At 38.9% G+C, this 13,736-nt stretch overlaps 1 protein-coding gene across 7 annotated transcripts in view; it reads right to left on the reverse strand.

Annotated features, from left to right (window-relative positions):
- Positions 1–6,567: 6,567 nt before the first annotated feature.
- The window catches only part of elavl4 (ELAV like neuron-specific RNA binding protein 4), a 180,157-nt gene continuing 172,988 nt past the window's right edge, over positions 6,568–13,736 (reverse strand). For all 7 annotated transcript variants that reach the window (XM_057842258.1, XM_057842257.1, XM_057842254.1 and 4 more), the window contains one exon: positions 6,568–12,986. In XM_057842258.1, the coding sequence (XP_057698241.1) occupies positions 12,659–12,986 (328 nt within the window). In that variant the 3' untranslated portion in view covers positions 6,568–12,658. The remainder of the gene's footprint in view (positions 12,987–13,736) is intronic.

Genomic DNA, 13,736 nt, shown 5'->3' on the forward strand with positions numbered 1-13,736 from the left:
GATAAACTTTATTATGAGTTAAAACAATTTCATATTGAAACTCCTCTTGATGTTTTCGATTTTATACATTTGTAAAAATAAGTTTAGCTAGTAGGTCGCCATTGTTGACGTCGCAGGGCGGTGACGTCACATGGTTACGCTGTCGGACTTCTAGAGTATGATTCTAGCTAGCGACATAAACATGTCATCTGTTCAACCCTTTCAATTTGAACCCAAGAGGAACATTAATTAATGAGCATGACAGCACTGTTGATATTTCTCAAAACAAGAAGCAAAAGCAAAATGAACCGAGAAGACGGGATGAGACGAGATTTGAGTAGGGAAAAAAAATACGGTGATCTGCCAAAATGTGCTACACCGGTGAAAAGTCCTACAAGAGGCAAATTTGACACCCAAAGTACTACCGTCTGCTTTCAGCTTGTTTTGTTTAGATGCATATAGACAGAATATACTAAAGATGCCTTAAGAAAATACTTAAAGGGGAAATGTGAACTAAGGTTGGCCAACCATGTTTTTGAATAATATCAATGGCTAAACAATTATAAGCATATTTTCATTTTTTTTTTTTTTAACGCAACCCTTCCAGATTATTTGTTTAACCCATAGCAACGCCCCTGACAACGAAAATGCTTTTCTTCGGCAATCTTCGGAAATCTTCGGAAATTACGTCACACCGGGAAGTGCGAGGGAAGTCCGCCATAGAACAGTATTGTTTGTTGCATTGCTTCTCGCTAAGATGCCACGGTGGTGTGTGGCGATGTTTTGTTCTCACTCAAACAAAAAGTTGTATGAGTGGCCAAAGGATAGCAGGGCACGTAAATGGACATCTTTCGTTCGCACGAAGCGAATGAATTTCACGCCATCATCGAGTAGTGTTCTCTGCTGCAAACACTTCGAAGATGCCTGCTTCCTTAACCGGTCTGCTTATGATCAAGGATTAGCCAAAAAGTAAGTGTGATTTTTGGATAGATGACGGATGACTTTGTCAAAGCACAGCTGCCAACTGTTGTGGAATGTACAGTAGAAGCTAGCGACGTTAGCCGAAAGCCAACTCGTGGCAATAGTCGTGGCATAGTTGTTGTTGTGTTCGATAGTGTTACGTCCCAAGGACGGCTCGCGAAGGGCGTAACATAAAACGAGGCACACAATTTCACAAGTGGCACAAAATTTACACAACAAACTCGCAATGAATATGGTAAATGGTGTTATACTTATATAGCGCTTTTCCACCTTTCAAGGCAATATGTACAAAATATAGATGAAGCGCGGCTTCAGGGTAAGCCCAGGCCAAAGCAACAAACAAAAGGAATCTACACTTGAACCCCAACCGCTAACTAAACCCTGATCATGAAAAAGAACGAAGAAAAGACATCCACTAACCTAGCTTCTTACGCAAAAAAAAAAACAGGAGAAAACGGGTTGAACAGAAATGGCGACTTACCCCTTCTTGCTTCAGTGCTCTTATTTACAGTGGTGAACAAAAACGATCCAATAACGAATAAACACAAAAGAGCTCACCGAAAAAGCGGGAGTGTATCAGACTAGTGATCAAATGCAACAGTTGGCGAGCTAACAGCTGGCGAGGAGGACCGCGGCAGAATGCTGTCAAATGTGAACGCTGACAGCTCAAGTCCCGCAGTAAATCATGGGAAATGTAGTCTCGGGACAACACTGAAGTGGTGCTTTGTAATCTGTTTGCTTGTGTGAAAAAACTACATTTCCTCACGCCATTAGACGCCACTTCCTGCCGTTAGCCCCAGGAAGTAGTAATAGCTGGTAGTACGAGGCGAGGCGGAGATGAGCGACAAGCAAAACTTTGTGGTCGAATGTGGCGGCAGTCCGCTATTATTTTGTTTTCTTATTGTTGCCACAATAAAGTGGAGAAAGCCATCAACGACTCATCTCCCCCCCCAACGTTTTTATATTATTATTTTATATGCATGAGCGCTGCCGGATCTGCCAAAATGAACATGCAGTCTGATTATTATTTTTTTAAACAATGTCATCAGATAGACAAAAACATAAAATTATGTGCAAATGTCTGCATCTTCAAATCATGAAAATAATAACAGCCTATATCTTACCAATCTTGTAATCTCGATGGGTCTTGTCTCCATTCGATGTCAGGTAGTCTGGGCACATTGTTTGCATCCTGATTAGCGTCTGGCTAATACATGTACGATCCAACATAAAATTCCAACCTCCTCCTCCTCTTCCTCCAACTCTTCAAAAACTTGGGTCTCCTCACTTGCGCTTGATCTATCACTTATATCGCTGTTTGAAGCATTGTTTGAAGGGCTTTGTAGGGCGGCCGTATGGAGCGCTGCCATCGCTGTTCTCGGTGTGACGTATCACTTCCGGGTTCATCCCCTTTCAGGCTCGAACTTCGGAAACGCGATTATTTTGTCAAATATACAACATATAAATTATTTTTTTCATGCTTTATTTGTTGGACAATGTTTAATTACTTTAATTGTGACCCTATTTGGCATGTTATGAAATTACTTCACATTACAGCTTTAAACATAGTAATATCAAATAAGGGTGGTTTAAATGCTAAGTGACTAATGTGGTCAACAGATCAACAATCTGCTTTAAAGCTACCACAAGAAAACACAATGCATAAAAGCATGAGAGGAAACACACGCTGAATATATTTATTCATTTTCCACGCCGCTTTTCCTCTCGAGGGTCGCAGAGGTGCTGGATATTTTTGAGATAATAAAAAGGTAATAAAAGTCTCAATAAAAACATACTCGCCACTTTTAACCAATGAGCGCATGTGTTGGACGTCTCGCCGCGTAGAAGGAATTACAACAATTGTGGCTTATTAGAGCCTACAAGTCTTTAAGTCCGAGGTCCCTCTAAATACCGTATTGGCCCGAATATAAGATGACCCCCTCTTTTTCAAGACTCAAATATTTCAATGCAAAAAACACCGTGTTATATCCGGGCCAATATGGTAAAAAAAGACTACTCTGAGCCTATTTAGGGCTTTAATGACAATTGCCATTTTTAAAAATTGCAAAAAGAGTCACAGATAATATGCAAACTCCTCAGAGGGAGGCTGGAGCCCAGATTTTAACCCACGCCCACTGTATGTGGTAATCAGTCATTGGGTCTGTTTAAATGGACACTTTTATTTGGATTAAAAGCCTGGTTGGAATAAAAATGCTTCATGTACACACCCATTTCGGAATATTGTAACCTGATCCAGCGCATTCTGATCACAATTTCATTCCGAAAGAGAAAGGTGGTTTATGCTGATTGATAATCCGATCCGTGCGCATTTAAACAATGTATTCCAAAATTTTGGAACAAACCCTCCTTACCTGTGACGTCAGTATATGTGTTTCTATTATGCTCAGAAGCTAGTAGAAACAGAGCGAGCAGAAGACAGGGTAGGCGCAACTTGCACAAGACTTAACTGATTTGTACAGTATATGAGACGAACACATTGCTGGAGATATACAAGGGAGGAGATAAATTATACGAGATATGATGTTGAGAGAGTTGACTGTGGAAAAATGCACGAAATAACACTATCGTTTCAGGTCTAGATGGACTGAACAATGCTTTTTCTGATATATTTAGTCACGCAAAACGTGCAAATAACAGTGACAATAAATCTTTTTTAAAACTTAAGCCCCTTTCACAAATACTGTATATCCAAGTAAATTCCCGTGTAAGGTGACGCAGGATTTACTTGCGTCATTTTTTTCACGCTTGTAGAGATATCCTGGGAATGACGTGGGTTGGACACTTTCACAGAGTTGTCCCGTGTTGCCCACTAGCACTCTCTGTACGGGGAGGGCTGCTGGCTAAATTTTAAACTCGGACATTACGTAATTTTTGGTTGGCATCAGCTGTCACAATGTTGGTAAAATCGTATTTTGTTACAGAGCCGGTTTTGGGAGCGTTCCCGATGTCGTAACAGCAGCCAGTTCAAGCTCATCAAGACTGTATTTAAGCCCAGGCGATCCAAGAGAAGGATGCCGAGATATTAACTTGCTGGGCGGCATTCGACACCTTGTACTCTCAAATTTCGTGCATTTGCTAGCTTGTTTGTCTGCCACCCTTCTTTTGAAATGCCCTACGTTGTGCTGTAATTTGAGTGTATTTGTTTTGTCGTCTTATCGGCTCTCTGCTAATCTCTTAGGGTAGAATTATTGATTCCCGTCAACCTACTGTCACGGCCCCATTGTGTTATTCCCCTTTTTCTGCGATTGTGTGTATTTTTGTTTGTATTTAATAAACCCTTGGACGCGTCCCTCCGTTGTTTTTTGCATTGAGGTAAAACCTTGTTTCCGCAGTTACGGACCCTAACATCAGCAACAAAACACATTTCCAAAGATGGATGATGGACTCTCTTCCTCGACCTTCCGATCCAGTAGCAATTTAATTTCGTTATGCTTTCAGTTTAATTTAGCTATTTCCAGCTGGCTACGTTGATAATTGCAATGTTTGTTTACTGCTTTTCATCATAGACTTCATAATGATATTGACATGTCACATCCTCAGACACTGCGTCACGCCTTCATGTAGGGGGCCGTCCCACACTCCGCTTCAGTTGGTCGAAGTCAGTCGCAGTTATTCTCAAACATGTGCAGCGATCCAACGCCAGATTTCGGTTGGAAAAGTACGAAAGCTGTACCGTTTACAAACAGGAAAGAACAGGAGTGATTTGTTCGAGGATTCAAGGTAATTATTATATTTTTCATACCATGCAAGCATTTTGAAAGTTTGTGAAAAAAGATCAAAAGGAGAAATTAACCGCTTCAGCATTGCCGTCATAATTCGCAATATTTACGTAAGATAAATGCTAACTGCCCGGTTTTTTGCTTTTAACCAAGAATCGAGACTGTTTTTTCAGAATTTTCAACGTAAAAAGCTCTTTGTTGTGATAAGGCAGGGCCACAGTGGCTTCAAGACTAGCAGCACATTCAACATATTTACATAAAAAATGCTAATTGCCCGGTTTTTTGCTTTTAACCAAGAATCGAGACTGTTTTTTCGGAATTTTCAACGTAAAAAGTTCTTTGTTGTGATAAGGCGGGGCCACAATGGCTTCAAGACTAGCAGCACATTCAACATATTTACGTAAAAAAATGCTAACTGCCCAGGTTTTTTGCTTTTAACCAAGAATCGAGACTGTTTTACGTTCATATCTATAAAGCATTCAGGGATTCAAGCATTTATTCACAAGAATTTTCAACGTAAAAACCTCTTTGTGGTGATAAGGCGGCGCCACAGTGGCTTAAAGACTAGCAGCACATTAGACATTTTTATGTCAAATAAATGCTAACTGCCGGTTTTTTATTTTGTTTTTTTTGTTGCTTTTAACCAAGAATCTAGACCGTTCTCTACATATATCTATAAAGTATTCAAGTATTTAAGCATTTATTCACAAGAATATTCAACGTAAAAAGCTCTGTGTTTCCAATCGGTCAGCTTTGACGGAGATAGGCCCCCTATTAATCGACCCCGCCCCCCGAAAACTTAGACTTCATAATATATGAATATTATGAAGTCTATGTTTTCATCATACTGCGAAAAAAGAGGAAGTCACGATGGCCCGCCATGATACTTACGTCATCAGCCATCGTGCTGTGACACAGGAATGTGTAACGCTCGCTTTCACGCACACCTCTTCCCGAGAAAGTCCCGGACATTATACTAAGACGCGACTCTTTAAATGTCCACGTAATCTCGGTGTCATTCGACCCAGGAAATTGCTTTCACATACTAGGCCTGCCCGTTTAAACAGTGTTCAGGTGTATGTGAAAGGGGCTTAAACTTCTTACAGTATTTGCCATGATTACGACACCACATGAACGCAGCCAATCAGTCTGCGCACACTGAAATACTTTATTCCAACGGACGTTGTGATGCATGAACACGCAAGACCTATTTGGATCAATATTCTTAGTGTCCATGAACACAGTGCATCCAATCCTAATTTTAATCCGAAACGCTAATCGGATTGAAGAAATTTTGTCCATGTAAATATACCCATTAAGAGGCATAATAATAACGCTAGCTTTAAATTGTAGGCCTAACACTTTTGCTAGGTTTCTAGTGTACAAGCTTAGTTCAAATGAGTCTTCAATGTTAAGTGATTGGAGCTTTCTAAGCCTGAAGGAAGTGGACTCAAGTTGACTCCGCTTTGGCATCGACCTTGATGAGTGTCAGGTCATTAAGTTTCTAACAAAGCGAAAGGGAAGACAAGTGTGTCTGGACATATCATTTTCTAACAGCCATCATTTCCTCCACAAGCTCAGTAATACTCTCTGGTGTGATTTAGGTTTTATAGGTGTCATTATGGTACATTACTGCCTTGTCTGTTCTTCTTTGAATAGTGATTTTCAGCCTCCTGGCATAATCTTCCTCTCCCTCTCTTTTCTTCTGAAGGAGGAAAATATGAAGTAAAAAAGAAAAAAAAATCATTCATCATCAGTAGAAAAAAAAGTGTATTTCAATGTCAAGACAACAACAAAACAATGTGCTGTAGTAATCAGTGCGTGAATCTGTGTGTGTGCACGTAATCACTTGAAAACCACACCTCCGAGCTCTTGACACCTCATTTTATTGTCCCAACATTCAAAAGTACAAATAATTCAAACACAACAGTTTTATGAAAAAGAAAAAACAAACATTTACAGCAAGATTTTCTATTTTGTTTCCAGTTTCAGAAATGACCTAAACTAGCAAGGATAACATGAAGTCATTCATCGCAGTAATTGGATTAATAATAAGAATAAGAATACTAAGAATAATAGCAATAATAACCATAATCATAATAATAATCATCATCATTGTTAATAATTGTTAAGTAATAACATAAGCAGTAGAGAATAGAGAGAAAGAGAGAGAGAGAGAGAGAGAGAGATAGAGAGAAAGAGCCACAATCCACCGGGCTCTGCCAACTTTTTTTTTTTTTTTTTTTCGTTTTTTTGTCTTTTAGGATTTTGTTTTATAGATTTTTTTTTCAGATAGTAAACAAACACGTCTCGGGAGGGGAAAAAAAGAAAAGAAAACTGACAAGAAGAAGAGCCGAGTTCCTCTGTTCACCTTCCCTCCTCCACTACTGGCTGCCTTGTTCCTACCGGCAGCCTGCCACTCAACGACTATAAGGCGCTACAGGGATGGTGGGAGCCACTGGGGTGGGACATGGAGCCAGGTGACACAGCCCCATGACTTGCACCACACACACAGGAGGACACACCTATACTTGCCACATGATTATGAGCGTCAGAACAATCGAATGTTATCAGATTTAAGAGCTCTATTACATATTTTACTTAATAATATTCAGAGAGGTATTTGATTCATTCATTTTGGTTTCCAGTCAACGGCTGGAAAGATTTAAACAAAAAAACAAACAAACAAAAAAACATAACACAGAGGAATAATTATGCATATTCAATGGAGATACGTACAGGTTTTTGGAATTCGTTAAGTGAGACAAAATGCTAACACACAATGCATACTCAGGAAAATTGGGTTTTTAGTCTGAATCTCAGAACTGTCACTTAGAAAATGCCTCCCCAAAAAAACCATGTGCCATGTTTGCCTTTAAAAAGTCTTTACCAACTGTCCTTTGTTTACAAAAACACTTAGACAATCATTTTGATCACTTATGGAACATTGGCCCCACCTACTCCATTTGTTCGGTATTGGGTTAAGCAGCAACAATATAGTTTGCAACTTTGTGGTAATTTCTTTTTTCTCAGTGGTCATGATTGACACTATTCTAGAATACCAACCTTGAAGTGAAACTGTCTGAGGTGAGGGTTTATGCAGTAATTTACCAAGTATTTGGATTACCGTCAGAGGTGGGTAGTAACGCGTTACATGTACTCCGTCACATTTACTTGAGAAACATTTTGAGGAAAATGTACTTCAAAGGTAATTTTACTAAGCCATACTTATGACTTATTTCTTTGAGTCGATTTGTGAAGAAAAAAACACTACTCTTACCCAGCTACTTTGGGCTACGGAAGAGTCGTTACATTTTTCCTCTTTATTCTACATATTAGAATCATTATTTTTTCACCAGTGATGCCAAGAGTAGCTCTACCAATTTCACCAATGAGACGTCGCAACAATAATCACATGACTCCATTACACCAATCTGACGGAAGCTTGCCGTTCTGATCACACCAGCCTGTTCAATCACGTGGTGTCTTTAAAGCACTGTAAAAATGTAGTATTTGACATACAGTAGAGCACTGCCCTTAACATGACTCGAATGCACAGATTTAAACCTCTCCCCCAGTTTTTATTTTGCCACAGAAAACCGGAGATATGATTCTTTTAAATTTCATACTAGTAACTATGAAGGAACTATTCACTATTCAAACTAGTTACTATTTTCTCCACTAGAGGGCACTCATGCTCTTTAAACGAATAATGCTTCATTTTTTGTTCTCTTTCGCTGGAATTCAATGACTTTTTTGTTTTTTTTTGTTTTTTGTATTTCTTTGGCTTAATATGGCTATGAAATGTGTTATTGTACAGTATCATTATAACAACAGTTCATATAGATAAGTTTGTGCTGAGAGAAAAAAAATACCATTGTTTAAAAAAAAATCTAACAATAATAAGCAGTTACTCATTTCTTGAGTATCCTTTTCACTAGATACATTTTTTTTTTACTTGTACATGAGTACATTTTTTTGGATGACTACTTTTACTTCTACTTTAGTAACATTATTTCGAAGTAACGCTACTCTTACTTGAGTAACATTTTTGGCTACTCTACCCACCTCTGACTATCGTGTACTGTTAGCAGAATGTCTTTCGATCCGACCTGCACTGAATAGCAAAAAATCAGTAAAAAGTTTCATAGTTGACTTTGGATGCTACATGGTGGCAGCAAAAGAAAAATTGTCAATGGCAGGCAAATAGTTAAATACTATATAATTTGGTCAACTTTAAAGTGCTACTTAGGACCTTAAGCAGTGTGTATTTTTTTCACATTAATTTAATCAATTGTGTTTTATTAATATTTTTGAACTATTTGAATTTATTTTTTTACATTTATTCATGAAGTAATGTTAAAAATACAATAATTAATCATCATCATAATAAAAACAATATTGAGACCTGGGGTCGACATATTTGGACATCACATTTTGCGTCATACTAAGTAGGCCACAATATCAACATTTTGGTATATACGTGTGATGTCCATGTATGTGGTTACCACCAAAAGTAGTCACTTGCCTGATAAAGAGTTAAACAGTGATTTAGCAGACCAGGAAAAAGCAGGTTTGCGATTTAAGGGACAGCACCTTCCAGAATAGTGGTGTCCAAATGCAACACCAAAAACTTTATGTAATTAAAATTGTGATATTAAAGGGCAAATATGTGATACAGCTCTCGTATCGGATCTCATTAGACTGTGCAAACGGTCATAATGTTGTGGGTGATCGGTGTAAACAAACACCCAAACGGAGACACTCATACACACACATAGGCGGAACACAGGCACGCATATCAGGAGGTCATACAGTGTAGGCAAGTGACACATCAGAACAACATTCTACTGGGGTCGTTGCATAAATTCAAGCCCCCGACAATGCCGTTACGGCGACGAGAGGCATGAGGGGGTCTGTTTGTGTGTATGACGGCGCATTTGGTAATAATGATGTCGCATGAGATGCGTGCGTTTTACTGACACGCACACGTCCTTCATGCTTTGTAACAAAAGAATCCAATTCTATATATTTATACGTCTGAAACCCTACCTTTTACCTTTCAAAATATATAATATATATCATATGAGAGTATATAAAATATAGAATCGGTACAATCCCTTTTCATCCCTCCGAAGTACTTCCTCAGTATATTAGTTTTCTATTTTTAAACATGACGCAATTTGAAAACTTGAAAAGAAGTCTCGAAAACCAATTTAGTCGACCCTCAAAACAGAGCGGGCGTTATAACGTCGACACGCCCGAGCCTCCGTGAGTTGAATGTTACAGTAAATACGCAGACGTATGCTTTCAGACGTACAGTTTTGCATAAAGGTTTCATCACAAAGCGGTAGTAAGTGGAGGGAGGGTGTGGACGGAGTGGCTTTAGAGAACTACACAAACTTATCACAGGTTATATTGAACCAGAACGACTGTTTATAACATTCTATTAAGACTAAACTTCATTGGAAAAGATCTAAAGATTTCATTTGGAACAAGACAAGAAAAAAGCAATAGCAAATTGAACTATTAATAACTAGGTTATGCATAGCGAGTAACTGTTTCTAGTAATAAGGGAAGAGCGTTCCCTGACCCTCCAGACACTTTTTTTTTTTCTAGTTTTCCTGACTTTTAGATTTTTTTTTATATGGTCATTTTGATATATTGGTACAAAGCACAAACGTACTAAAAGTTCTCTCAGTGCAGTGGACTACTGGAAGAGCTTCTCCACTAGTCGCTTTGTTCCCTTTAGCTCAGAAACGCCCCCCTCCCTGTACCAGAATCACGCAAAAACACAGACAATGAAACCAAATAAATACATAAATACACAGATAAATTAAGTGGTTCATAAATACGTAATAAATACAAATAAATAGAAAAATAAATAGTTGAAATAAAATAGATAAGTAAATCCAAATACACTTATATTCAAAGCTTTTTGTTCGGTTTCTTTTGCCGCGGTAGGTAACATAAAGTTAATCCAAACCTTTTTTTTTCTCCACAAGCAACATGACAACAATTGAACAGTTTCCTCACAAGTTTTTCTAAGTAACTGAACCACCACTTCATAATAAGTTGCCATATGAAAAAGACAAGCTCCAACTAAAGAACAGTGACAACTCAGATAGTACAGTAGATATTGTAAAACAAATGTAGACTATGTATATATAGATATATATATAGATAGATCATCTATTTGTACAGAGCAAAGAAAGACACAGTAGTCATAGATCGCCTTTTCAGGAAACAAATATCTAGACTAAAGGAACTAGCTAATCATCGGTAAGTTTGGACAAACGCTTCACGCTCGGCAAGTAACGCAAAAGCCAGCAAGCCAAAGAAACAAGGCAAAAGAAATAAATTATATTTGTTCAGTGATTTAAATTTTTTTTTTAAATATATATTTATATAGATTTTTTTAAATATTTTTTTTTACACTACCCAAATGTGTTGATCTGTTTTTCTGCAACAAAATAGTCTCACCGGACTATTTGGGCCAACAATAATCAAATAAGCTCAATTCAATGCCAACATCAACATAGTATTTTTTTTGAAACAACACATAGAACAACCAACTCGGATATTTAAGATATGTGAATAATGCAGTATAGCACCTACTGTTGATCGCTAAAAGGAAGTTTGCACACAAACGCAGAGCAAAGAGAAACAATATCATGTATAGTATGCCTTCTAAATGGATAGATGTGCATATATTTAGGTACTGATAGCCCGTACGGACTGTTGACAATAACAGGAAAAGAAGCAGACAAAGGGTCTCCTTGCTTTGGGCTCTGGACGATAAGGATGGTTCCCCTCTCCCTTCCCTTGTGGGTATTCAATAATCACGCACTAGTACATGTGTGAAAAATTAGCAAAATCACCCGCCTTGGTTTGACTTTTTCACAAAACCTTCCGCCTAGAAAATGGCCGCCGCCGACGTGGCTTCCTCGGAAAACAACGAGCGCTGAGCCTAGAAAGTACCATGGCAGAACGACAAGACAAGGTGGCGCCCCCCCTCCCCTCCCAGTTAGCCAGTCAAAATATTTTTCTCTTTTTTCAAATCCAGATTCTTGTAAAAATTTCTCAATAATTATTATTTTAATTATCATTTATAAAAATAGATTCTTCTTTCTATTTATTTTTATCTTTTTTTTTTCTAAACACATTTTTTTTCCAAGCAAAGAGATCTTCTCTTTGGCAACAGTGTTATTTTTTTTTTTCTATTTTCTTAAATTACTTAATGTGTCTTCAGGAAAGCTAACCCATCCCCCACCCCCGTACCCCATCTCCCTGTGAGGAAAGACGTTATGTTTTGTTTGCGATACAAAACAAAAACAATGTTAGAAAGTCTTTTTTTAACCTTACTACATCAGAATCTGTGGGAGTGTGAAATCCCATCTAGAATCAATAAGGGGAACTTTTAATACGACTATAAATGAATGAGTGGTTGGTTGACCAATTGTTAAAAAAGAGCCCCCTCCCGACAGTGACTGGGAGGTACAGGATAATAACGACAGTGGATCCGGATATATAAAAGAAAAAGCTAATCCTCAATCGAGACAGTGGTCTAAAAACGATATTCTCTTCTCTAAAGTTAGGGGGGATTTGCTACTGTTTAGACAGAAGAGAAAACTCATTTTAGCAACCAGAACAAACAGAAAGAATATACAACAAAGAGAAGCCTGCATTATCTCAGGAACTTCCCCAAAACTTAGGAACATTTTCTTCATTTTTGTAATACTTAGGCAACATTGGCTTATAGGTCCAAAGTTATGATATAAGCCATTTCTAGTTCAATTGGGTTGGATGCTTGCTTTATGTTCCAGTTTGGGAGGTGGTCATGATGGTGACTGAAGGGGCTAAAGGGAGGGGTGGAGGTGGGGGATGGTGGGGGTTCTTTTTGGAGCGGACAGAACGCAGCTGCGGCTGCCGAGCGACTGCTTCTACCTTGTTCGAGTTCAGGACTTGTGGGTCTTGTTAGTCTTGAAGGAGACTTGCAAGACGCGGTCACCCAACCTGTAACCGTTGAGACTGGCGATGGCCATGGCCGCCTCGTCGTAATTTGTCATGGTGACGAAGCCGAAACCTTTGCACTTGTTGGTGTTGAAGTCTCGGATCACCTTGACGTTGTTGACGGCGCCGAACGGCCCAAAGAGCTGCCACAGCACGCTCTCGTCCGAATCTGGGGACAGGTTGTAGACGAAGATGCACCACCCGGTGCCGGTGTGCCCGGGGATGTTCATTCCCACCAGGCTGGTCATGCTGTCGATGGTGATGGGAGAGAACCTGAAAAAATAAGCGGGAAAGACAAAACATAGACATTTAAACGTATGGGAAAAGGAACGGAAAAACATCTACATCAGCTTCATGTATTTCAACAAGGTGCTGGAGTGTGTCTGCGGGAATTTTTATCCAGTCATTCAGAAGAACAGTTGTGAGGTCCCTCTGAGACTAAGCGCCGTCTCATCAGGAGTCTGCCCAGACATTGTAGGCAGTGCATACAGATTACAGATTCAGAAAGATTCTTCCATTCCATTAAACATTTTTGTATTCACTGTGGGAAAACTGATCTCTGGAAGCAGATCCCCTAGGACCCAATCCGTTGTCACATCATGAGCAAGCCCAAACAATGTAGGGACTGCATGCTGGCATGTGGAGACTGCACATGCTAAATTTACAGCTATGATTGTCAGTATGATTTGGGATCCAGTCCTCACTTTGTTTATTACTCTTAACTCATTCACTGCCATTAACAGCGATAGACACCAAATCCATTTTAATAGGGATGACTGAATCATAATCAGAATGCATTTATTGTCAGCGAACACAAGCATAACAAAATTTAAACATTGCAAAAGAATGTGGTGAAAGTTAAAGAAAATGTTTCATAACAAGGCTTCAACCTTAGACAAAATGGATTGGATTTCTAGCTCCGCCAATGACAATGAAACATGAGCATTCACAGACTGTGTTCCCAGTTTAAATGAATTGGACGTCTATACCAGCCAATACGTTGATTTACTAAATAGCAAAACC

Source organism: Corythoichthys intestinalis, chromosome 7 (assembly GCF_030265065.1).
Source record: "Corythoichthys intestinalis isolate RoL2023-P3 chromosome 7, ASM3026506v1, whole genome shotgun sequence".
Taxonomy (NCBI): domain Eukaryota; kingdom Metazoa; phylum Chordata; class Actinopteri; order Syngnathiformes; family Syngnathidae; genus Corythoichthys; species Corythoichthys intestinalis.